Here is a 24,412-nt window from a genome sequence, read left to right as displayed (position 1 = left end):
ACCACCAGTGTAGTCCAGCTTTTGTTATCACGTGTCAAGGTGAAGATGCAGCAAGGTATCAAATAAATGGAGCCGGCACACTCATAACTCCACCACGCATCTATTCATAAACAAGGTTTCATCAGGACCTGATGAAGATCCTTGCTGGAACTAAACGTTGTGGTTAGAACGTTGGGCCAGTAACCGAAAGATTTCTGGCTCGAATCCCCGAGATAACGAGGTAAAAATCTGTCGTTCTGCCCCTGAACAAACAACTGAACCTTATTCCCCGGTTGGCTGTCATTGTAAATAAGAATGTGTTTTTAACTGACGTGCCTAGTTAAATAAAGGTTCATAAATAAATAGGTGCAGCTTCTGAGTGCCGGTTCTTTATTGTATACCCACTGTTTTCAGCCCTGCACCCAACCTATTTATTAACATTAACTTAACTAGGAAAGTTATGAACAAATTCTTACTGATGAAACATGTCAGTTTGATCACACTTGACTACTAATAAGGAATGCAATGTGCAGGCTGTGTGTTCTAAGCTAATTTAAACATGTTTTTATTCTCACTTAGAGAATATTCCACTTGGATTACCATTGTGGGAGTAATGCAGTGTTGAGAACAGCCTAGAACTTTTGTCTAACATTTCCTGCCCCAATATGTCAAGGTCACACAATTCTATTCTATGATAATCCAGTCATTCCCTGTGAACAATTAAGTTGCTGACTTGTGATAAGGACGTTTACAATGAAGTCCTTGCGACCCAAATTCTCCTTTACAATTATCCAGTCATTTTCATTATACAATAGAGTTTGGATGTATTTGTAACAAGGAAATTAGCACATTTTGGAAAGTCATAAGGCCATCAGAAAGAACCCTCCAGTCAAGAATGACTCAACTGTACTGTACGTGTAATATCATGCTCCTGAAAGCCTCAAACTGGATAGCTAGGGATAAACTCATATTATACTCACTGCAGTATTACAGGGTATTTCAGTAACCTCACTGAAATGGGTTATTTAGGACAATTACAGTGTGGAGAGATTGATGAATGTGCACATTGTCGCGTTTCATGTTCTCTTTTAAAGTGGTTCATTGGGAACCACCCAAAGTGTACAGTTGGTCTTCACTTTCAAAGGGAAACAGCATGACTTTGCAATTATGGTTTGATTCAAGTTACAGGACATTGGTTTCCCTGAGTCATCACTTGTCTTTGCAATGGAAAATGTGATAGGTAAGGATGTATTCCAGGGTGTATATAGGTGTTTCTTTTAACTCTGGTTTTGTGAGGAATTGCCAGTAGACCTACAAATCTAAGTGTATTTCCATCCAGACTTCAGATTTAAAAAAATGCATAATGTGATACAAAGTTGTGGAGATCAGACAAAAAAAAACTTGGATTGATCTGGCTGTGAGACTACCCATACATTTCCCCCGGAACATGGAATTACACACATGGGTGAGTTCTAGAGTCTAACTGTAGAACTGTCTGTAGTGCAGATGGTCTCAAATACAGACACACCCAAACAAACTACAGACAACATCCTGTCATCATTTAACATCATCATAATTCATCCATAATGATGGGTCTTCCCTCTATCCTCCCACTCTTCCCTCTATACACCAGAGACTCAATCAGCACTCTACTTGCATAATGGAACAGAGAGAGAGTTCCGGAACAGGGGGATTAAGATGTGGAATCAACCACCATAGTGAGTTGTGGGAAGAGAATCTACACTTATAGCCCTCTACTGAAATCAGAAGAGAACTCAGCAACATTACAGTCTTTGGTTCAAGATTGCTTTAACAGCTGGAGATGTTTGCTTGGAAACTAAACCAGAGAGGGAGCAGGGATTGGACAAACAAAGATCACACCACCAGTGGCGTGTATTCATGGATACCCAGGGGAGCCAGGCTTCCCCAAAAATGTACAGATTATTTATTTATTTATTTTCAAATAATTTATATTTCGTCTCTCTGTGTTTGATAATTTTCCTTCATTTCGCAAGAGGCTGAATGAATCTCACCGGAGAAAGCATCTGAGCGAGCGAAACAGTGCCCCTCTGTCTCTGTATGTGTAGGCCATCTATCTCATGCTTTCTGGTCCAAAAGGGATTGCAGCCTGTAGCATTGAATGCAAGGGAAGCCAGTGAGCATTTGGCCTCCCTTGACCCCCCAAAAAAGTGTCAAGCGAAGCCAGTTTGGATTTGGCATCACTCCTATCAAATTCATCGAGAGCATACGTCATTGACAGAAACAACTTGAATTGTTGCGTCTCGTTGTGCTGTTGTCCTCCGGTGGCTATAGCTAGCTAGAATAGTCTGTTTCCTAAATTAGCCATGGATGGAGATAGGGATACTTAATTATCTGCACTGGCAAATGATTATAATTGCAATTCTGATCCCACCATAAATTCATACATTGTGCCCCTGGCCTGAGAGGATGGAAGTTCAACATGTAGCTAGTAGGTTAATGTTAACCAGCTGGCCTGGCGCATCATTGCCCATGAAAGGAAGTCAGGATAGCGAGCATTTTAGCCAGGTAGGCTAGGACAACAAAATATATGGTACTGAGTCACAGACCATTTAGGAAACATGAAAGAGAGGAGGTGGCATTTGTCTACAAGTAGGGTGAGTCAGAAAAATGTTTATACTTGCATGAACGCACACACACATACACACACACACACACACGCACACTCACACACGCACACACACACACACACCATATTTACTGTAGTTTACATTGATTGGACTAAATGTTTTTGGTATATTTTAGTTGTCACTGTATTAGATTAAGCATAGGTGGTTAGATGATGTTGACATGTTGAAGGTGAAATGGTGCTGGAATAGTGGAGGCAGCACCTGTTTTCTTAGAGACTAGTGGTAAACTCTTCGTGGTTCTAAATCAATAGTTCCCAAAATGGCGGAAACATGAACTTGCTTGAAAATGTTATTAAAAAAGTCTTCATATTTTCAAACAGTAAATTTATATTTTCCAACGGGGCTATACATTTGGGTGAGGTTTTTTCTTGCCTGAGTAGCCTCGTTTCACTGCCAAAAATACAATTAAACCATCTAGTGTTCAGCAAAATAACAACACAATGTCAAATACAGGTAGCCTAGTCAAATAATTTATATCCAATCACATTAACCGTTACTCTCTTGCAAGGAACCTTCACTCTCGCGCAGACATTTAGAAATGAAACATGACCATTTGAAAAATAAGCCACGGAAGTTTTTTGAGTGAGAATAAAGACGACTTTCAAGTAGTAAGACATGTATAACAGCAACAGATACCAACCATTAATAAGAAGAGGCTAGAAGCGTTTTATATGGTGAGCTACTGAGTGGCTAGGACATGCAAGTCCCATACTATTGTGGAGGACTTCATTCTTCCTGCTGCCGCGGAATATGACTGGGGGAATGCTGGGGGAAAAGTAAAAAAAAACTATACAGACAATGTCTTCATCAAACAACACTGTTTCACGATGCATCAGTGACATGGCAAGAGATGTTTTGAAACAATTACTGCTTCACATACAAGCCAGTGAATTCTATGCGTTACAGCTGGATGAGTCAACAGACCTGGCGGGCCTGACACAGCTCCTGGTATATGTCCGTTTTGTTTATGGGGGGTCAATTAAAGGAAGACATCCTCTTTCTGCAAACCGCTGGTAACCAGGACAACAGGAGAGGATATTTTTAAAGTACTGCACAGCTTTGTGACATCAAATGCAACGTTGGTGGTCAAGATGTGTTGGTATCTGTACTGATGGGGCAAAAGCCATGACAGGGAGACATAGGGAAGTGGTAAAGTGTGTGCAAGCAGTTGCTCTCGACGCCACTTGGGTACACTGCAGCATCCACCGAGAGGCTCTTGCTGCCAAGGGAATGCCTGATAGCATGAAAGACGATTGCTTGGATAGCTTGGACACTACAGTGAAAATGGTTAACTTTGTTAAAGCAAGGCCCCTGAACTCTCGTGTATTTTCTGCATTATGCAATGATATGGGCAGCGACCATGTAACGCTTTTACAACATACAAAAGTCTGCTGGCTATCAAGGAGCTCTTCTCTGTCTGCATTAACAAGGACAACACACAGGTCTTTCCATCATTGTATGATTTTCTTTGTGTGCAAATGAACTCAAACTTACGGACAATGTCAAATGTGATATAGCGAAGCACCTGAGTGAGCTGGGTGAGCAATTACGCAGGTACTTACCGAAACAGACAACACAAGCAACTGGATTTCTTATCCCTTTCATGCACTGCCTCCAGTCCACTTACCGATATCTGAACAAGAGAGCCTCATCGAAACATTTTATTTAATCAGAAACTGCTAGATTTCTGGATAGGGCTGTGCTCAGAGTTTCTTGCCTTGACAAATCGCGCTGTTAAGACACTGATGCCCTTTGCAACCACACACCTATGTGAGAGTGGATTCTCGGCCCTCACTAGCATGAAAACTAAATACAGGCACAGACTGTGTGTGGAAAATGATTTAAGACTGAGAATCTCTCCAATACAAACCAACATTGCAGTGTTATGTTCATCCTTTCTAACACACCCTTCTCATTAACCTGTGGTGAGTTATTCACAATTTTTGATGTACAAATAAGGTTTTATATGTAAGATGGCTAAATAAAAGAGCAAAATGATTGATTATTATTATATTATTATTTGTGCCCTGGTCCTATAAGAGCTCTTTGTCACTTCCCACGAGCCGGGTTGTGACAGAAACTAACACTCATTCTTATGTTTAGGAAATGTATTGTATAGTGTGTTTGTGGCAGGCTTGATGGCAAAAAAACAATATTTGAGAGTGCGCTGACCCTGGTGCTAGAGGGGGTACAGCTGAAGGTTGAATGTTTGAAGGGGTACGGGACTATAATAAGTTTGGGAACCACTGCTGTAGGTGATGTAACTGTTTGTTACAGGCCATATGTTTTGTGGACTTCACAGGACAGAGGTTGCTCTTTGGTTTTGTGGTGAAACAAAGGTGTGGTTGAATTTATTCTGCCACTGTGTCTTCTTATTGTCTCGGCTTTAGGCCTGTATGTATGTATGTATGTATGTATGTATGTATGTATGTATGTATGTATGTATGTATGTATGTATGTATGTATGTATATATATATATATATATATATATATATCACAGTGTCAAGGCATATGAAGTAACAAGTTATAGAGCAAACAACGCAATTATCACAACACACAGGGTGTAATATGGCTTTTGTTCTGGCTTCCCCAGTTATTTTGCCCGCAAACCGCTACTGTACACTCTTCAGTGACAGTGTCATTGACAAGCAAAAAGTAACACCATTAAGAGTAATTGACAAGAATGTTCCCTTTAGGGGCTGGTCATAGCTAGGCGATACTTAAAAGAGTCCAGTTATACCAGTCCTTCAAATAGACCAAGGCCTGTCCTTCATACAGACACCAGCGTCGATCAAACAACCTCCAAATCTAACACCTGGGGCCGAATGTGTCAAGCGTCTCAGAGTAGGAGTGGTGTTCTAGGATCAGGTCCCCTCTTGTCAATTTAATCCTACTAAATCTCTACAAGATTAAACTGATCCTTGATCAGCTCTCCTGCTCTGAGACTCTTTGTGAATACTGCCACTGGTCCCCCGTCCATCTTATTCATTCACAGCACTCCTGCTCTGAGACATCTGATACATTGTACATACAGCCCCTTATCTCCTTCCTAGACACAAGAGAGAATGCTTCTGTATACTGTAGATAAAGCCAAGGGCTTGGATTCCATTATGGCAGTCAAAATTATGGAGATTAGTTTAGTTTGACCCAATACTCTCTCTCACTCCCTAACACAATCTTGTCTGCATGGTACCTCCTAGTACTAACCCTGACTGATAGCAATGTTGCAATGTTTCCTCTCACTATAGTCACAAGATACGACACATGTACGTCAATATGATCCATTTGAAGTCATCAAGGTGTGCTATTATATCACATATTACGATATACAGTGCCTTGCAAAAGTATTCAGACCCCTTGGACTTCTTCACACTTTATCAAGTAAAAAAGTGGGATAAAAATAGATTTTTATTGTAATTATTTTAATTAACAATCTACACAAAATACTGTAATGCACAGGAGGTTGGTGGCATCTTAATTGGGGTTGATGGGCTCGTGGAAATGGCTGGAGTGGAATGGTATCAAATACCACAAACACATGGTTCGATGCCATTCCATTCCATTCGCTCCATTCCAGCCATTATTATGAGTCATCCTCCCCTCAGCAGCCTCCACTGCTGGAATGTCAAAATGAAAGAAAAATGCTCAATAGAAATGAAATAACAAAATATAGTCGTTGCTTAAGTGTTCAGCTCACCAATACATGTTAGAAACACATTTGACATCTATTACAGCTGTGAGTCTTCTTGGGTAAGTCTATAAGCGCTTTGCACACCTGAATTGTGCAATATTTGCCCATTATTATTTTCAACATTCTTAAATATGTAGGGGATCATGTCTAGACAACCATTTTCAGGACTTGCCATAGATTTTCAAGCAGATTTAAGTCGAAACTGTAACTCGGCCACTTTCACTGTCTTCTTGTTAAAAAACTCCAGTGTACATTTGGCCTAGTGTTTTAGGTTATCGTTCTGCTGAAGGTGAATTCATTTCCCAGTGTCTGGTGGAAGGCAGACTGAACCAGGTTTCCCTCTAGGATTTTGCCTTTGATTAGCTCCATTCAGTTTCTTTTTTATCCTGAAGATCTTCCCAGTCCTTAACAATTACAAGAATACCCATGACCTGATGCAGCCACCACTATGCTTGAACATATGGAGAGTGGTAATCAGTAATGTGTTGTATTGGATTTGCCCCAAACATAACACTTTGTATTCAGGACAAAAATAAAATTGCTATGCCACATTTTTAAGCAGTATTACTTTAGTGCCTTGTTGCAAACAGGATGCATGTTTTGGCATATTTTTATTATGTACAAGCTCCCTTCTTTTCACTCTGTCATTTAGGTTAGTGTTGTGGAGTAACTACAATGTTGCTGATCCTTCCTCAGTTTTCCCCTATCACAGCCATTAAACTCTGTAACCATCTTAATCACCATTGGCCTCATGGTGAAATCTCTGAGCAGTTTCCTTCCTCTCCGGCAACTGAGTTAGGAAGGACACCTGTATATTTGTAGTGACTGGGTGTATTGATACACCATCCAAAGTGTAATTAATAACTTCACCATGCTCAAAGGGATATTAAATGTCTTTTTTTTTTTTTTTTACCCATCTACCAATAGGAGCTTTTCATTTTTGATTAATTTGTCAAAAGTTTGAAAGAAAAAAAACAATTCCACATTTACATTATGGGGTATTGTGTATAGGCCAGTGACCAAAAAAATCTCTATTTAATCCATTTTAAATTCAGGTTGTTACACAACAAAATGTGGAAAAAGTCAAGGGCTGTGAATACTTTTTGAAGGCACTCTATCTACCTAAATGACTTTGTACCCCTAGACATCGACTCTGTACTGGTACCCCGTGTACTGGTACCCCGTCATTGTGTATTTATTCCTTGTGTTATTATTTGTCTATTATTTTTCTCTCTGCATTTTTGGGAAGGGCTCGTAAGTACACATTTCACTGTTAGTCTACACCTGTTTACATTTGATTTGAATGGTATCTAGCTTACTTATATAAAGTATATATAGGTGAGCTATGCAGGAAGTGAATGAATAGATTCGTCTATGAGCTGTGATGTCGTTATCCACTCCTCAAGGACAGACCTGTTCTCTATCAATGAATAACATCTGACAGGAACTAGCATCCACATTCCTTAGTAGGAGTGGTCTACACGTGGAGTCTACATAGGATCGCCTTGTCATCCTCGCGATATTTCTGTCAGGTTTTTGTGCGGTACCTATGCATGGGCAAACAGTTTGCCAACATTTATAATAATGTATGCCATTTAGCAGACACCTTTACTTAAAGTGGCTTATAACAAGTGATTGCATACATTTTTGTACTGGTGGCCCCAGGAGGCCCCAGTGGGACATTCAGTACAGTTTTACTGTAGATCAACAGTCTTCTGATAAATCTTTGGATTCAACATATAACTGCAATACAAAGCTGGAGGTGCAATTCTGGGGTTGTTTTCTTTGGCCTAACATTCACTCCCCTTCGTTAGATGCAGTATGTTGTATGGAAGCTAAGCTATAATAGTGTTGTGGGTAAAGTGACGCCTGCAGGTAAAACGTGTGAAAGTGCAGAGCAATGGAAATTATACAGGGTCTGTATCCACATACACTCCATCAGCATCACTGTTGACAGATGCACATAGCTATCGCCCTTTATAGCCATTCAAATGAGCCTAGATCCACAGTGTGCTAGACCCCTATGGCTTTAAGACACACCCTGAAGCACAGGTGACAAACAATGTTTGTCCCCATGAGATAGGCTCATAGACACTATCTCCTGTATCGTCACCTCACCTGACTATTTACATATTGCCATTCCACCATCTCCCATTGGCCAGCGATGTCACAAAGGGGCGGGGTCCGAACATCACACCACTGTGACAGTCTACGAGGGGGAGTGTCTTGTGACATGAGAACAGGAAGTCACTTCAGGAACAACAGGTCACTAGCCAGTTTACCAAACAGAACAGAGTGGTACTGGCTGTACTGGTCTGGTGATAAGCAATAACAATAGTCTCTGTCTCAGAGACCCAAAGACACCAGCCACTACCCAGAGAAATGCTTCCTCCCAGGCTGCAGGGGAGGATACACTTTGAAACACACTGCTGCACTCAAATCAAACACACCCAGACACATGTAGGCCAACTAGTCGTAGGCCAACTAGTCGTAGGCCAACTAGTCGTAGGCCAACAAGTCGTAGGCCAACTAGTCGTAGGCCAACTAGTCGTAGGCCAACAAGTCGTAGGCCAACAAGTCATAGGCCAACTAGTCGTAGGCCAACAAGTCATAGGCCAACTAGTCGTAGGCCAACAAGTCGTAGGCCAACTAGTCGTAGGCCAACTAGTCGTAGGCCAACTAGTCGTAGGCCAACTAGTCGTAGGCCAACTAGTCGTAGGCCAACTAGTCACTAGTAGTTCTACCATCGATATGTTCAGTGGTGGCTCTACACTGTTGAAAATTGGTAGGAGTGAGAGTAAGACTGGTCAAGAGCATCACCACTTAGCTGGTCCATTACATTTCTCCATATGCCCCGGCCAGGCCTGTACATACCATGGTGAAGTCTGAGGGTTAAATGAACTGAGCTTGTGATGGTTTGACCCATCATGTGAAGGGGAGATGATTTGACCAGCACAGGTGTTCTTAACTAGGTCATGACAATAGCAGCTGCGTCAATGTGTCGTCTGTTGTGTATGTCTACCTCTTTATGGCACTCAGCAGTGCACTGAAGGAACAATAGAATGTACAGTCATATCGACCCACTAGATAGCCAAGCTGCAAAGTCGTAAAAATGTATGGATTTGTTTTTTCTTTTTTATCTTAATTTAAGGGTTAGGCACAAGGTTAGCAGTGTGGTTAAGGTTAGCAGTGTGGTTAAGGTTAGCAGTGTGGTTAAGGTTAGCAGTGTGGTCAAGGTTAGCAGTGTGGTTAAGGTTAGCAGTGTGGTTAAGGTTAGCAGTGTGGTCAAGGTTAGCAGTGTGGTTAAGGTTAGCAGTGTGGTCAAGGTTAGCAGTGTGGTTAAGGTTAGCAGTGTGGTTAAGGTTAGCAGTGTGGTCAAGGTTAGCAGTGTGGTTAAGGTTAGCAGTGTGGTTAAGGTTAGCAGTGTGGTTAAGGTTAGCAGTGTGGTTAAGGTTAGCAGTGTGGTTAAGGTTAGCAGTGTGGTTAAGGTTAGCAGTGTGGTTAAGGTTAGCAGTGTGGTAAGGTTAGCAGTGTGGTTAAGGGTTAGCAGTGTGGTTAAGGTTAGCAGTGTGGTTAAGGTTAGCAGTGTGGTTAAGGTTAGCAGTGTGGTTAAGGTTAGCAGTGTGGTTAAGGTTAGCAGTGTGGTTAAGGTTAGCAGTGTGGTTAAGGTTAGCAGTGTGGTTAAGGTTAGCAGTGTGGTTAAGGTTAGCAGTGTGGTTAAGGTTAGCAGTGTGGTTAAGGTTAGCAGTGTGGTTAAGGTTAGCAGTGTGGTTAAGGTTAGCAGTGTGGTTAAGGTTAGCAGTGTGGTTAAGGTTAGCAGTGTGGTTAAGGTTAGCAGTGTGGTTAAGGTTAGCAGTGTGGTTAAGGTTAGCAGTGTGGTTAAGGTTAGCAGTGTGGTTAAGGTTAGCAGTGTGGTTAAGGTTAGCAGTGTGGTTAAGGTTAGCAGTGTGGTTAAGGTTAGCAGTGTGGTTAAGGTTAGCAGTGTGGTCAAGGTTAGCAGTGTGGTTAAGGTTAGCAGTGTGGTTAAGGTTAGCAGTGTGGTTAAGGTTAGCAGTGTGGTTAAGGTTAGCAGTGTGGTTAAGGTTAGCAGTGTGGTTAAGGTTAGCAGTGTGGTTAAGGTTAGCAGTGTGGTTAAGGTTAGCAGTGTGGTTAAGGTTAGCAGTGTGGTTAAGGTTAGCAGTGTGGTTAAGGTTAGCAGTGTGGTTAAGGTTAGCAGTGTGGTTAAGGTTAGCAGTGTGGTCAAGGTTAGCAGTGTGGTTAAGGTTAGCAGTGTGGTTAAGGTTAGCAGTGTGGTTAAGGTTAGCAGTGTGGTTAAGGTTAGCAGTGTGGTTAAGGTTTACAATCAGATTTCAAATCAGTCGTTGGAGGGCAATCTGGGTCACAGTCAATTTCTCATTTGGGTCTTGAGCTGATAAAGTTTAAGAACCCCTGGGATAGATAGTAGCAAGAAGCTACTGTTGAACAGTTTAACTTGTTGACCTACTGTATAGTAAAACCTAGAGAGGTAGAGGAAAAGTCATTTATTTCCCTTGGAGTCTGTCTGACCTACAAGTCATTTGTTTCCCTTGGAGTCTGTCTGACCTACAAGTCATTTGTTTCCCTTGGAGTCTGTCTGACCTACAAGTCATTTGTTTCCTTGGAGTCTGTGAACTACAAGTCATTTGTTTCCCTTGGAGTCTGTCTGACCTACAAGTCATGCGTTTCATTTAGAGTCTGTCGGACCTACAAGTCATTTGTTTCCCTTGGAGTCTGTCTGACCTACAAGTCATGTGTTTCGTTTGGAGTCTGTCTGAACTACAAGTCATTTGTTTCGTTTGGAGTCTGTCTGAACTACAAGTCATTTGTTTCCTTTGGAGTCTGTCTGACCTACAAGTCATTTGTTTCCTTGGAGTCTGTCTGAACTACAAGTCATTTGTTTCCTTGGAGTCTGTCTGAACTACAAGTCATTTGTTTCCTTTGGAGTCTGTCTGACCTACAAGTCATTTGTTTCCTTGGAGTCTGTCTGACCTACAAGTCATTTGTTTCCTTGGAGTCTGTCTGACCTACAAGTCATTTGTTTCCTTGGAGTCTGTCTGACCTACAAGTCATTTGTTTCCTTGGAGTCTGTCTGACCTACAAGTCATTTGTTTCCTTGGAGTCTGTCTGACCTACAAAGCGTTTCCATATGTTATTGTTGGACCTCCAAGTACCCCATATGGGGGATATGGGAAGGCTACTGCAGTCAGTCAAGCCTGCATCTCAAATGGCACCCTATTCCCTATATAGTGCACTACTTTTGACAAGTAGTGCACAATGTATGGAATAGGGTGACATTTGAGACACATCCTAAGGCTGCAGCGGTGATGGCCTTTCCTTCTGGCTTCACATCCAGGCCACAACAACAGGGGAGGAAGAAGAGGTCCGATTAAGAATCGTGGGGTTTAATGTTGATGTTTACATGTGTCACAGTACTCCATCTCTTCCATGCCTGATTTGGAGTGTGGGGGTGATTTTTCAAGTTTAAAATTAAACATTGGTGGAGGATGCTAAACTTTGATTTGGATAAACTGTCATCTTTGCTCGTCACTCGTAACGTTACCTGTTTTTAGACACATTTTGTCCAAAAACAGGTCAAGTTAAGGGTGGCTAGAAAAGATGGCAGTAGGCCTGCACTAACTGACTAAAACAAACAGTGTGTGTGTCTGAAAGGTACACAAAGCATTCCTTAGTTGCATGTCACCCATTGGCCCACATCTGACCCTTTATTATTTGATAGCCAGGCCACAGCCTTTGTGAATGTAGCATGTGTGTTTTACCAAGGCGTTGCTGTCTAGTTTACAGCTCCAGTAGGTCTACAAATTCTCCTATCTGTGGGTTGGATATGGCTACTTCAAGCTGGTGCAAACAAAGCTTTTGGACAAAATGAGCAATACACTGACTGAGATTGACACATGTCCCAACCCTCCCATAACATACACAACTCCTACATGGAAGTCTGTTGTTGGCCATGGCCTTCCTATAGCCTAAATACACACACACACACACAGAGCTTTCCTACAGCTTTCCTACAGAGAGGAGAGGAAGAGAGAGGAAGTGAGACTTGGCACCAAGCCGCCTACAGAGGGACGGAGGCCCCAATGGGGAAGGAGGCGAGTTGCGGCACCATGCATGTAAAGTAAGGGTTATAACAGATTAAGAAGCTGTAAAGGGAGTGCACATGACAAATCCAGACCTGGGTTCAAGTAGTATTCAATTACTTTAGCTGGGCTTGATTGAGCTCGACTGGCACAGTGAATGGATCCAATGGAATAGTCCCAAAAGTCCAAACTAATTCTGTCCATCTGTCATCTTTATGCAGGCACAATCAAACACTCAGAGTACACACATATATATATATATATATATATATATATATATATATATATATATATATATAAAGATGAATACTATTTGAACCCAGGTCTAGACAAATCCTTATAGGCCTTTGTAAAGATGTCAAGATAAAGAGACCAGTAAACGCTGAAAGGCCTGGGGTTTTGTAATGAAATAGTAAAGTGTCAGATCATTTTGGGTGGGTTTGACTTTGAGGAGAAACATGTGAGTTTGTTGTTAGCCAGTTCTTTGCAAGATTCCAAAAGTGACGTCAGAGCAATAAATATCACTGCATTAACTGACAAAACATCTTGACAGACATAATGCCTGTTAAAAGTCAAGGTCACCAGGTCAAAATAAATCTAGTTGGGGAAAAGCTCCAGTCATCTAAAGTAAATTGTAGATATGTGAAGCAGAAAATATATTTTTTATTTAAAATTCAAGATCACTTGAAACTGTTATCAGCAGGCCAGGTCTACAGACTGTATGGCAGTGGAGGCTGCTGAGGGGAGGACGGCTCATAATAATGTCTTGAACGGAGTGAATGGAATGGCATTAAGCAGATGGAAACCATGTGTTTGATGTATTTGATATTTATATTTTATTTTACTTTACTAGGCAAGTCAGTTAAGAACAAATTCTTATTTTCAATGACAGCCTAGGAACAGTGGGTTAACTGCCTGTTCAGGGGCAGAACGACAGATTTTGTACCTTGTCAGCTTGGGGATTTGAACTTGCAACCTTTCGGTTACTAGTCCAATGCTCTAACCACTAGGCTACCCTGCCGCCCATATCATTCCACTTATACAACTCCAACCACTACCTCGAGCCTGTCCTCCCTAATTAAGGTGCCACCAGCCTCCTGTGCAGTATGGTACAGAATCGATCGGTGCATTTTTGCAATCGTTACTTATCTAATGTACGTCTGCCCTCTTGTGGAAGTAGTGAGTAATTGCGCTAAAAGTTCCAACATGCATATCTGGATCTATTGCGCCATCTCGCGAAATAATCGAGCAGTACGTCCCGGCCTCTTTTTCCATACAGGTGAGTGCGATGCTGTTAATGTTTTACCTGGAGGCCCGTGACGTCAGATCTGACGTGTCCCTTCAAGAAAAGGAACCGTGGAAGCCATGAGTACATTTATACCCATTTAGACTACTTTACTGGCGAAAGGAAACGCTTAAAATTTAAGCGGACAAGCTTGTAGTGGTTGAAATACTTGCGGAGTGATCCATTTGGTGCTGATAATGTCTGCCTCCGCTGTCTTCGTTCTGGACTTGAAAGGAAAGGTAAGATCACTTCTCATTTTGATTGTTGCCATTTATAACGCTATAACCAATGTCAGTTTTAACTTGACTTGACCTTAACTCGCTTTTGTTTGGGATTGAAATAGAGTTTGTTCAACGTTTGCTCTTGCCATTAAACATTAATAGATAGCCACGTCGTTAAAGATTAATTCGTTGCCTGTGACGGTTCCATTCAAACCTTGCACAAGTCACTTCCGGACACAAGCGGATAAAAACAGGTCATAAGGCCAGTGGCTGCTTTTTATCCTTTTTAGACTTGACAAATTCTTATACCAGGTGTTATGGAAAAAGCTGCCACAAAAGAATTACATATCATTTCCAAACATGAAAGTGAATATAGTAAGTGAGTCAAAGTTGCCTGGCATCTGTCATCTTGTGTACATTGTAGAAGGATAGTGCCAAGATTAACACATTATAAATCACATTTGGTTGGGCAGACAACACAGTACTTCCTGTTATAAACAGAAGAGAATGCTCTATTCAGGTTTCTTATCCTGTGAGAGATTCAGTATAGCCTGAATCTCTCACAGCTAGAGGTGTAATTTGATAAAAAGATTCCATCCCTCTACAATAGGCCTAGAAGTCATGGGAGGGGAAAGAGGACATGGTTTCAGGTGGCACAACAGCAAGAGGTTGTATTAGGCTACATGCAAATTAGTAGGCCAAGGCAACCATATTCAGCAGCCGGCCGATTATGTTCGAGGGGCCAGAACATAATTATAATAGTTTGTACACTACAAATTGACCACAACTAAGCCAAAAAGACATATTTGAATACCTTGATTACATTAAGACACAATCATTAAAGTAAACTCAATTTTAGCTGAATTCTTGTTGATTTTAGTCTTTTTTTTTTAAATTACAAAAACTAAAATCCTAAAAAATGTATATTATATGTTGATTTTACTAAAAAACAATATCACTTGGGATGGTTTTGGGCCGCCTGTTGCCGAACCCCTGGCCTAGGCTTACACAACAACTGACAAGCCACAATAACCACTGTTATAAGCCTGTAGCATGGTACTACTGTACACCTAGACTTTGTAGGCACTGCAACATCTTGATTGAGTGACAGGTGTAGCTCTGGAGCCCAATCTCAGCCATCTGATCACTTGTCAAGGCAAAGAGTTGTCAAGCCCTTATGATCTTCCTTCATTTAGCATTCCTTAGAGATGGAATCGATGGAACATGTACAGGACTCAACATGAAATACTGTGTAACGTTTATGAGCACCTCTTCGCCTGACACATCCAGAAGGTTGCTGGAATAATGATCTCTAGTTCTACTCTTCCCATATCTGCTCTACGTTACATTATCTCATCACTTCTCTCACCTGTTGACCTCTACGTTACATTATCTCATCACCTCTCTCACCCGTTGACCTCTATGTTACATTACCTCATCACCTCTCTCACCCGTTGACCTCTACGTTACATTACCTCATTACCTCTCTCACCCGTTGACCTCTAGTAGGACCGTGAGTTTTTTTAGTCACGTCACATGCTTAGGAAAAACTCGGGTGCCTTAAGGGTGACCTTTGACCCATATTGGTTATTGTTTTCCCCTCTTACCCTGCAGGTGCTCATATGTCGGAACTACAAGGGCGACGTGGACATGGCTGAGATTGACCATTTCCTGCCTTTGCTCATGACACAGGAAGAGGAGGGGCTTACCTGTCCAATCATGTCGCACGGCAATGTTCATTTCCTGTGGATCAAGCACACCAACCTGTACTGTATCCTTATAATGATTTTAGTCGCTAGCCAGCTAAAAGTTAATCATTACCATTTTGTAGCCTGTATAAATCATGTTAGCTTTACTAATGAGATGCTAGTCAAACCTACATAAAGACAAATATGTATTTTTCCCTAGAGTAAAGATGATAATGAACTTCTTAAACATATTACACTAGGACCTTAGAATAGGCCTGTGTGTTCTATCTACCTTGACGCTCTCACAGTGGTGGCCACTACCAACAAGAACTCCAACGCCTCTCTGGTCTATGCCTTCCTCTATAAAGTGGTTGAGGTGAGTCAGAGGTCTGTCTGTGCTGTCTTAACAACTCCATTGCTGTCATTTTCACGCCAATGGCTGAGTCAGAAGTGTTTCTCACTACCAAAAGACCTGCATAATGTGTCTACTGGTTTCTCCCTACCCATTTGACATAACATGATCATAATTCACATATTATTACTGAGGCTGCCAATCGATGTTGTGTTGTTTCCAGGTGTTCACAGAGTACTTTACAGAGTTGGAGGAGGAGAGCATACAGGACAACTTTGTGGTGGTCTATGAGCTACTGGACGAGCTCATGGACTTTGGCTTCCCCCAGACCACCGACAGCAAGATCCTGCAGGAGTGAGTGACACCCACTCACTTACTTACTTGCTTATGGCTGTCCTTCGATGATGACGCTGCTCCCAATTGTGGGGAGTTGCATTAGTGTCACTGCATGTGGCTGTGCAGGCCAATTCGAGACCCACGTGGTTTGCCACATGAGGGGCAGGTGAATTCTCCACCTCAGAGGGCTATACCCGCTGCATGCTGGTGTCGTGCAAGACATTTAGATTCTCCTCTCTGGGATTGTGTCCTGGAGGTGTGTGACACCCAGGCGGAAGGTGGGACGCCAGGTATGGCAGTTGGTTGTCAGGCTCTCCGCTTCAGGAAGGTCTTGCTGTGGTCCTTGATGTGCTTCTTCTGCCCCCTGGCAGACCTCAGTCCATTCTTCAGCTGACCATAAAGGATCTGCAGAGGAAGGCGGTGGGGGAGCCTGCCAATCACCACACACTGATACACATGTTCTCTGTTACAATATAGTCAATTAGTCATACACGTGTACTGGGTAAATGGAGAGAATGGACTGAGTATGGTTGAGTATGGCGCTTCTAACGCCAGGGTAGTGAGTTCGATTCCCAGGACCACCCATACATAAAATGTATGCGCGCATGTTTGAAAGTCGCTTTGGATAAAAGCATCTGCTAAATGGCATATTTATTATTATTATAAAGATGCAGCTTTAATAGACAGATACTGGTTCTAGACCCAACATCATAAAGTAAGGACAAGTTTTGGGACTTCTGAAAGTCCAATCAGACTGATCTCCCTACTGTATGTCTCTACTACAGGTACATTGACTTTTATCTTGACTTAGCCTGATTCCAGATCTGTATGTGCTGTCTTGCCAATTCCTGGTCCTTGTAATTCATTGTCTTACAAAACAGATCTGGGATCAAGCTACTGATGTCCATACTGGCTGTCTCTCCAGGTACATCACGCAGGAGGGCACCAAGCTGGAGGTGGCTAAGACTAAGGTTCCCACCACTGTCACCAACGCTGTGTCCTGGAGGTCAGAGGGCATTAAGTACAAGAAGAATGAGGTCTTCATCGATGTCATCGAGTCCATCAACTTACTGGTGAGTGGTTTTACCATAAGGATGTTGGGTTTGATACTAATTCATTTTCTTGTGTTTCGGCAATATCAATAATTGTCATAATTGGTTTTGTGTATATAATGCTTTAATCTCCATAGGAAAATATTGATCACTGAAAATACCAATAACCTTTGCTTTCTGAATAATTGATTCATTTAATTGATTAAAGCTGGACTCCTTAATTGGTGGAACTGCCACGCCTGTTTGTGATATTACAACAACAAAGAAGTTACGGGAAACAACGAACACAAGTTTCTTCCCTCAGACATCACTACACGCGCAAACAGCAGAATATGTAGGCCTACTGCAGTTGTTGTTTTCCCCTGCTGCCGGGTGCTCCTCTCTGCCGTATCTCCTCAACAAAACAAAAACAATACCGAAGATGCTGGGGTGAACACTGATGCTGTTTCCCCTAGTGTGGATTTGATCTTTAATTGACTGAGCATTCTCTCAATAAATCAACTAGCTACTGTATAAAACGTCTCCATCAGAGGTTGACCCCTGTGTCATGCGTTGACCCCAGGTGAATGCCAATGGCAGTGTGATGAGCAGTGACATCGTGGGCACTGTCAAGCTGAAGACCATGCTGTCTGGCATGCCTGAGCTGAGACTGGGACTCAATGACCGAGCGCTGTTCGCCCTCACTGGCCGTATGTACAATACACACACACACACACACACACACACACAGTCACTGCTTCTCAGATGCAATTGCATTTTAGATGTTGATGAAAATGAGTGTGTGTGTTCAGGCGACAAAGGGAAGACTGTAACGATGGAGGACGTTAAGTTCCACCAGTGTGTTCGTCTGTCCCGTTTCGAGAGTGACCGCACCATCTCCTTCATCCCTCCTGACGGAGAGTCTGAACTCATGTCCTACCGCATCAACACTCACGTGAGTTACCTTAATACATTCATATTGTATCTCTGAAAATGTACATGACCTCCCTAAAATACCCTCATCCCTCCCTCATACAGTTTCACTCTTCCATTGCACTGTTACTGTACTGAAATCAATACTTGAGTGATCTGTAAGCCCTGTCTGTATCAAGTACAGTGGTGTAGTGGAGGGTAAACACTTCATGCACCATTTTTTATTTTGCGTGTGCACTTACCCACATTTTTCGGGGGAAATGCATTGAAAGTAATGGGAGTATTACTTGACTCACCGCGAACGGCTGATAAAGTATAATGACTTTCCAGTGGACGGTAGAACTAACTACATTCTGTATCCCTACAGGTGAAGCCTCTGATATGGATTGAGTCTGTCATCGAGAAGTTCTCTCACAGTCGAGTTGAGATCATGGTTAAGGTAGTGTTATATAGTAACACTCAGTATATGAATCTATGCATTGTCCTATGCTACAGTTGCCTGTCTCTAATTCCATAGGCTAAAGGGCAGTTCAAGAAGCAGTCAGTAGCCAACAATGTGGAGGTGCGGGTTCCTGTCCCCAGTGACGCTGACTCCCCCAAGTTTAAGACCAGTACAGGCCACGCTAAATACGTCCCTGAGAAGAACCTGGCTGTGTGGACTATCAAGTCCTTCCCTGTAAGTGTTTCATCCAAGCAGCACTTCTGTCTCCAGCCGTTCTTCCCTGTCGACGAAACTCAAGGCCAAATATATAGAGCCATTTTTTGGTTTACAAGCAAATGTCCCGTCCGAGTGAAGCGCATCTTCACAACAAAAAGCTCTGTAAGCAGGATAGCTAACCCTGATGTCGGGACCTTGACCAACTTAACAGTGAGAGAGTGATGACCATGAAAACATGTAAGATTGATGGCTATAGCTATGTTCAACAAGTATATTATTCTCCTGGCTTTATCTAGCCCTAGTTGTGGTATTTTACCTTGCCTCGCCTCACTGGCTTGCTAACTTGCTAGGCTAAAGGGCATCCTTCCTCTGACGACAATGTTGTAGACGATAACCATCTGATTAATTGCACAAGCTGCATTTGAAGCCAGAGGATTCTGTATCCCACTCCCATGTAAATAAACCCCTTTATGATTCTGAACTGTGTGCAACTTTTCATGATGTGGCCATCGGACAGGAAATGGGTCAACAATGAACCCTAGAATTTAGAACATTAAGGCTCCTGACCTGGAAAAACTCCAGCCTCTTTTTCTGGTCAGGACACATCATCAGAATGAAAAAGTTCATATAGGGCCCTGAGTTATCTCACTCTTTCTGTAATTTTTCTCTCTGTATCTATCCGCCCCCCTCTCTCTCTTTTTTTTTCTCCCTCTCTGTCTGTCTGTCTCCAGGGCGGTAAGGAGTTTCTGATGCGGGCCAGCTTTGGCCTGCCCAGTGTGGAGAATGATGAGATGGAGGGCAAACCTCCCATCACTGTCAACTTTGAGATTCCATACTTCACAGTGTCAGGGATACAGGTGAGCTGTGTGTGTGCTCGCGCCTGTGAGTATACTGTATTGACCTTTGAAAACAAGCTTATGCGGAACCAAAGTGGTGACTTACTTAGCATAAACTAGCATAGGCTACAAGTGCCTCATTTGGTTAGGCAAAACAAATGATCCGTTATATCAAGTTACACTGATCTCTCTCCTCTCCTCTGTCACCCTGTGTGCCTCAAGGTGCGGTACATGAAAATTATAGAGAAGAGTGGTTACCAGGCCTTGCCCTGGGTCAGATACATCACACAGAGTGGAGGTAGGACTGCCATGCTCTTTAGATATTGCTTACTCATGTATTGCAAAAAGAGACCCATCATTTAGTCATAGAGAGAAATTTAAGGAAAAAAGTATTTTTAGTCTTTAAAATTAGAACTAGTATTCATCCTATAGTATTTTTATTGTTCTATTTTCTTTCATTTAGATTACCAACTACGGAGTAACTTCTAAACCATGGTGGCTAACGTCTGCCTTTGCTTCCAGAGATCATTGTTCAATTTAATTGCACACTAAAAAAAGGAAAATGTCTTTGAATTTCATTGAAATGCTCTTCTTAATAATGTTACTGTATAAAATTGTTTGTGATTTTAACTTTTATGTCATGCAATGTAATTTGTGATTTTAATTGCTTTACTCATTGTCTCTTAGATTGTTAAATGTTTATATTAAACTATAGCCTTGAAGTACCGTAATGAGGGTGTTTTTCTTGTGTATTATTACATTTAATGAACAAAACATTTTAGCTATGAATGTATTGTTTTATATCATCCAAAATGCTAGCTGCTATTTTAGCCAGAAAGTATATAAAATCCCATATCAAACGTTTTTCACACCCATTGGCGCGTTTTAATGACACAACTGTCAATCGCGGGCATTTGAGAATGATTTCTTCAATAACCCGCCTTTTTTTCTACTTGACTTTGGAGACTTACTATCAAATGTCTGACTTTGGACATTTACTATAACATTTTAGAAATGTGAATGAATGTACTTTGAAGACATCAACGTCCGCAAAATTGCCCGCCTTCTACGCTATGGCTTCTCATTGGTCGACTCAACTGTTACCACAGTGATACTGTAGCAACCAGTGACTGTATGGTGGCAACCAAGTCATTACTCCACCCACCTCGCCATTCAACGCGCTGATTGGTCGAGATACGTTCTGTCCAATGTTTGTAAATGTTGGTTGGGTAAACGGTAACGTAGTTCTCAGCGCGCAAATTAAAGGTCCTGCAGCCTTCAAAGTTATTCAACATTTACCTGCTGTGATTTATTTCAAAAGTATCTCGAAAAAAGGACAGAAAAGAAGAGCCTGTAACGGTCGGGATCATTTCAAAACAGACAAGGTAACTACCTTTTCATATAAGTTTTGATTCCCCTTTGAGACTGCTAGCTACTAGCTAGCATTATTTTCCTGCGCTACTAGCTAGAATTGGCCTCCATAATTTCGAAGAAATAACGTTGTGAAGTGTGTGTAATATATATATATATATATATATATATATGCATTTTTTTCTCATTATATTCTCATTATAATGTGTTAGTTGAACTACTCGCAACTAGCTTGCTAACGTTTGCTGGTTGGGGATAAATGATAGTGAGCTAGCTAACGAGACGAACTGGCTAGCGTTGATAGACTAGAACAGTTGATTACAATTAGATACTGGGTAGCTACTCAGCTAGCTATTTCTTCTATTCATATTTTAGGGAGAAAATATAGAAATCCGTCCACAATGGTCCTGAGTCAGAGTGATGCGGCGAAGAGCCTGACCGCTGCCGCAGCCAAGGGAAATACGGACGAGATCAGGAGGATGCTAGGGCCGGAATGCAGAGTGCATCCCGATACTGTCAATCAATTTGGAAAGACCGCTCTACAGGTAACCAACTTCCTCATTGAACTTTCATTGTGTCCTAGCCTGTAATATTTCGACTCAAACTGTGTTGGCTTTGAATGTAGTATAGGTAGCTAACTAAGTCTGTGTGGGTGTGAGAGGGAGACAACAACAGAGCTGTCAGCCCATGGTTGCTTCTTCAGAATGGTTTCTTATACCTTGTTTGAATGAAATGCAGTGAAAACCAGAGTTTAACCATTTTCTTTGAAGCATTAAGTAACAACCTTGTCTATTGCTCATTAATAGTGTTGGACAACAGTTCTGACAAATGTACCTAACCTAGCTACTTATATCCTTTATAATTACCCTACATAAAATTAAATTGTTACAATCCCACGAACTCTCTCCCACTAGGCCTATGTCAAACACTGCATCATGTGATGAATAACATTTGATAACGCCCTCTAACGTCAAGTCTCCTTCTGTTCTCCCTAGGTGATGATGATGGGCAACTCCAACGTGGCCAGCTTACTGTTGGAGCACGGAGCTGACCCAAATATCACAGACCGGCGAGGAGTCTCACCGGCACATGATGCGGCACGCACTGGCTTCGTGGACACACTCCGGGTTCTGGTGGAGTTCGGCGGGTCAGTCAACAGGCCAGACCACACCGGCACCCTACCCATCCACATAGCTATCCGAGAGGGCTACCGGGACGTCATTGAGTTCCTTGCACCTCTCTCCAACCTGAAACACCCCAACACCAGTGGAGAGACAGCTGTTGACCTTGCCCGAGCCTCATCGTCATGTACACCGGACGTGGTAGAGCTTCTAGAGAGACAGCTGGAGTCTAAAGTGTTCTCTCACTCCCCACCTCTCCCTCTTTAGGAGTTAGATGGACTCTACCACCAACCCCCCTCCCCCCCTCTCTCTATGCCAAATTGGATGGTTCATAGACTCCCCTGCTACATCTACCCTACCTACACTCTCCTCTCAAAACCTGGTGACTTGAATTCATTGATGTAAACTTTACTTTGTAAAGTATGATTTTTAGTAACTGGTCGAGGTTGACTTGTGTTTACCGTCCTGTTTTGGCAGCTTATGGAAGAATAAGTATGGTGGACATTATTTGGACACCATTTTTGCACAGAGCAAAGCACCTTTTGATGGTAAATTTGACCTCTTCCCCCCCTTTGATTCAGGAGTGCACACTTGTACATGGCTTTATTATTGAGTGTTTGTGATGACTTATATTGCATTATTATTCCTCACTGAAGGAAATTGAACTGTTTTTTCAAACTTTGATATTTTGACTTGACATGGTGTATCCCATGATGACTGCATTGCATGGTAGTTGTGTTTATCTTTGAAAACGTGTCTTTTATTAGGCATATTTAGAATTTTTGGGAATTTTACATGTATTTATTTATTGAAAATATTCTTATGAACTTTTGTAAATAGCTACATTTATTGTCGATTTTGTTTTTTTGAGATGTTATTTATATACAAATACTATTGAAAATGAAAAAATTAAGTATTAATTCCTTTTTGGAAGACTGAAGCACAAAATAAAGTGTTTAACTTGACCTTTTTTGTTTCTATTCTATGGGACTTGGCTAGAGTTACTGTTGGTAAAATAGCTACAACAGGTTATACAATTAGAATGTCTCACTATTAAAATTCAGAATCCTGATCAAAAGAATCTTCTATATTATTACACGCACAAAGTCCATATACAATGATTTTGATGACAAGTGCAGTTCTCTATTGTGGCCACAGGAGGTCACTATCCAACGAGTTGAGGAGCCAAGAAGGGAGGCAAACCCATAGAGATGGAGGACTTATCTTTAGATCTGTGTCATTATAGCGTCTGTGATAGGGAAAGGGGGGTACCTAGTCAGTTGTCCAACTGAATGTATTCAACTAAAATGTGTCTTCCGCATTTAACCCAACCCCTCTGAATCAGAGAGGTGTGGGGGGCTGCCGTAATCGACATCCAAGGCGCCCGGGGAACAGTGGGTTTACTACCTTGCTCAGGGGCAGAATGACAGATTTTTACCTTGTCAGCTTGCGGATTTGATCCAGCAATCTTCCGGTTACTGGCCCAACACTTTAACCACTAGGCTACCTGTGGCAGCGCTATTGAAGCTACAGCCCATGGACATCTTTAAAATGGTGGGAGCCCTCAATGGCAATGTTCATGCTGAAAAGGGTTATATCCATGAGTCTTCTGTATCTCTACGGGCAAACCTGACTAGGTGCAGGTGTCCCCATAACACTTTTGTGATAACGTGGTGGTTTTGTGCAATTTCATATGATTATAGACAGAATGTTTTAAGGCTTAAGAGTCTTCTCTTCATGACTGTCATACCTTTCTATTGTAAACCCAGTCAGTTGTGTTATTCATCTATTGTATTGGCATTTCTAAAAAAACATCTTACATGAGGCCTTTTGACACTGCATTCTCTTAACTCTGGGCTAAGGAGGCTGTTAGCCCTGGGCTAAGTGCAGTGTGAATGTGGCTACAGAGATCGAGTACACTTCTAGATCGAGTACTTTACCTAAGGTAACATTGTCCATTGTATTCTGTTTTGCACTCATGAGTGTTAACTCCAAGGTGAGTCAACAAGGACATTTCTAATGACTCCACAATGGAATGTACTACACAGAGAAAACACAAAGGTAACGGCAGATACCTGGACATATACGCACGGGCGCATGCACACAGGGATGAATGAAGGCCCT

The 24,412-nt window shown here is 41.9% G+C and overlaps 2 protein-coding genes across 2 annotated transcripts; both read left to right on the top strand.

Annotated features, from left to right (window-relative positions):
• The first annotated feature begins 13,696 nt into the window (after window positions 1-13,696).
• On the top strand, window positions 13,697-20,527 carry LOC116375759 (AP-1 complex subunit mu-2). The gene is made up of 12 exons (XM_031832839.1): window positions 13,697-13,980; window positions 15,577-15,733; window positions 15,959-16,026; window positions 16,226-16,356; window positions 17,264-17,411; window positions 17,953-18,079; window positions 18,182-18,324; window positions 18,670-18,741; window positions 18,820-18,978; window positions 19,692-19,817; window positions 20,019-20,094; window positions 20,260-20,527. Exons 1-12 carry the CDS (start codon window positions 13,939-13,941, stop codon window positions 20,283-20,285), a joined length of 1,275 nt encoding a protein of 424 aa, XP_031688699.1. The 5' UTR covers window positions 13,697-13,938; the 3' UTR covers window positions 20,286-20,527.
• Window positions 20,528-20,829: 302 nt separating this feature from the next.
• On the top strand, window positions 20,830-23,353 carry LOC116375765 (cyclin-dependent kinase 4 inhibitor D-like). The gene is made up of 3 exons (XM_031832848.1): window positions 20,830-21,181; window positions 21,543-21,712; window positions 22,163-23,353. Exons 2-3 carry the CDS (start codon window positions 21,569-21,571, stop codon window positions 22,553-22,555), a joined length of 537 nt encoding a protein of 178 aa, XP_031688708.1. The 5' UTR covers window positions 20,830-21,181; window positions 21,543-21,568; the 3' UTR covers window positions 22,556-23,353.
• The last annotated feature ends 1,059 nt before the right edge of the window (window positions 23,354-24,412 follow it).

Source organism: Oncorhynchus kisutch, linkage group LG1, assembly GCF_002021735.2.
Source record: "Oncorhynchus kisutch isolate 150728-3 linkage group LG1, Okis_V2, whole genome shotgun sequence".
NCBI classification, from domain to species: Eukaryota; Metazoa; Chordata; class Actinopteri; order Salmoniformes; family Salmonidae; genus Oncorhynchus; species Oncorhynchus kisutch.
This window is presented reverse-complemented; position numbering and strand designations above follow the sequence as displayed.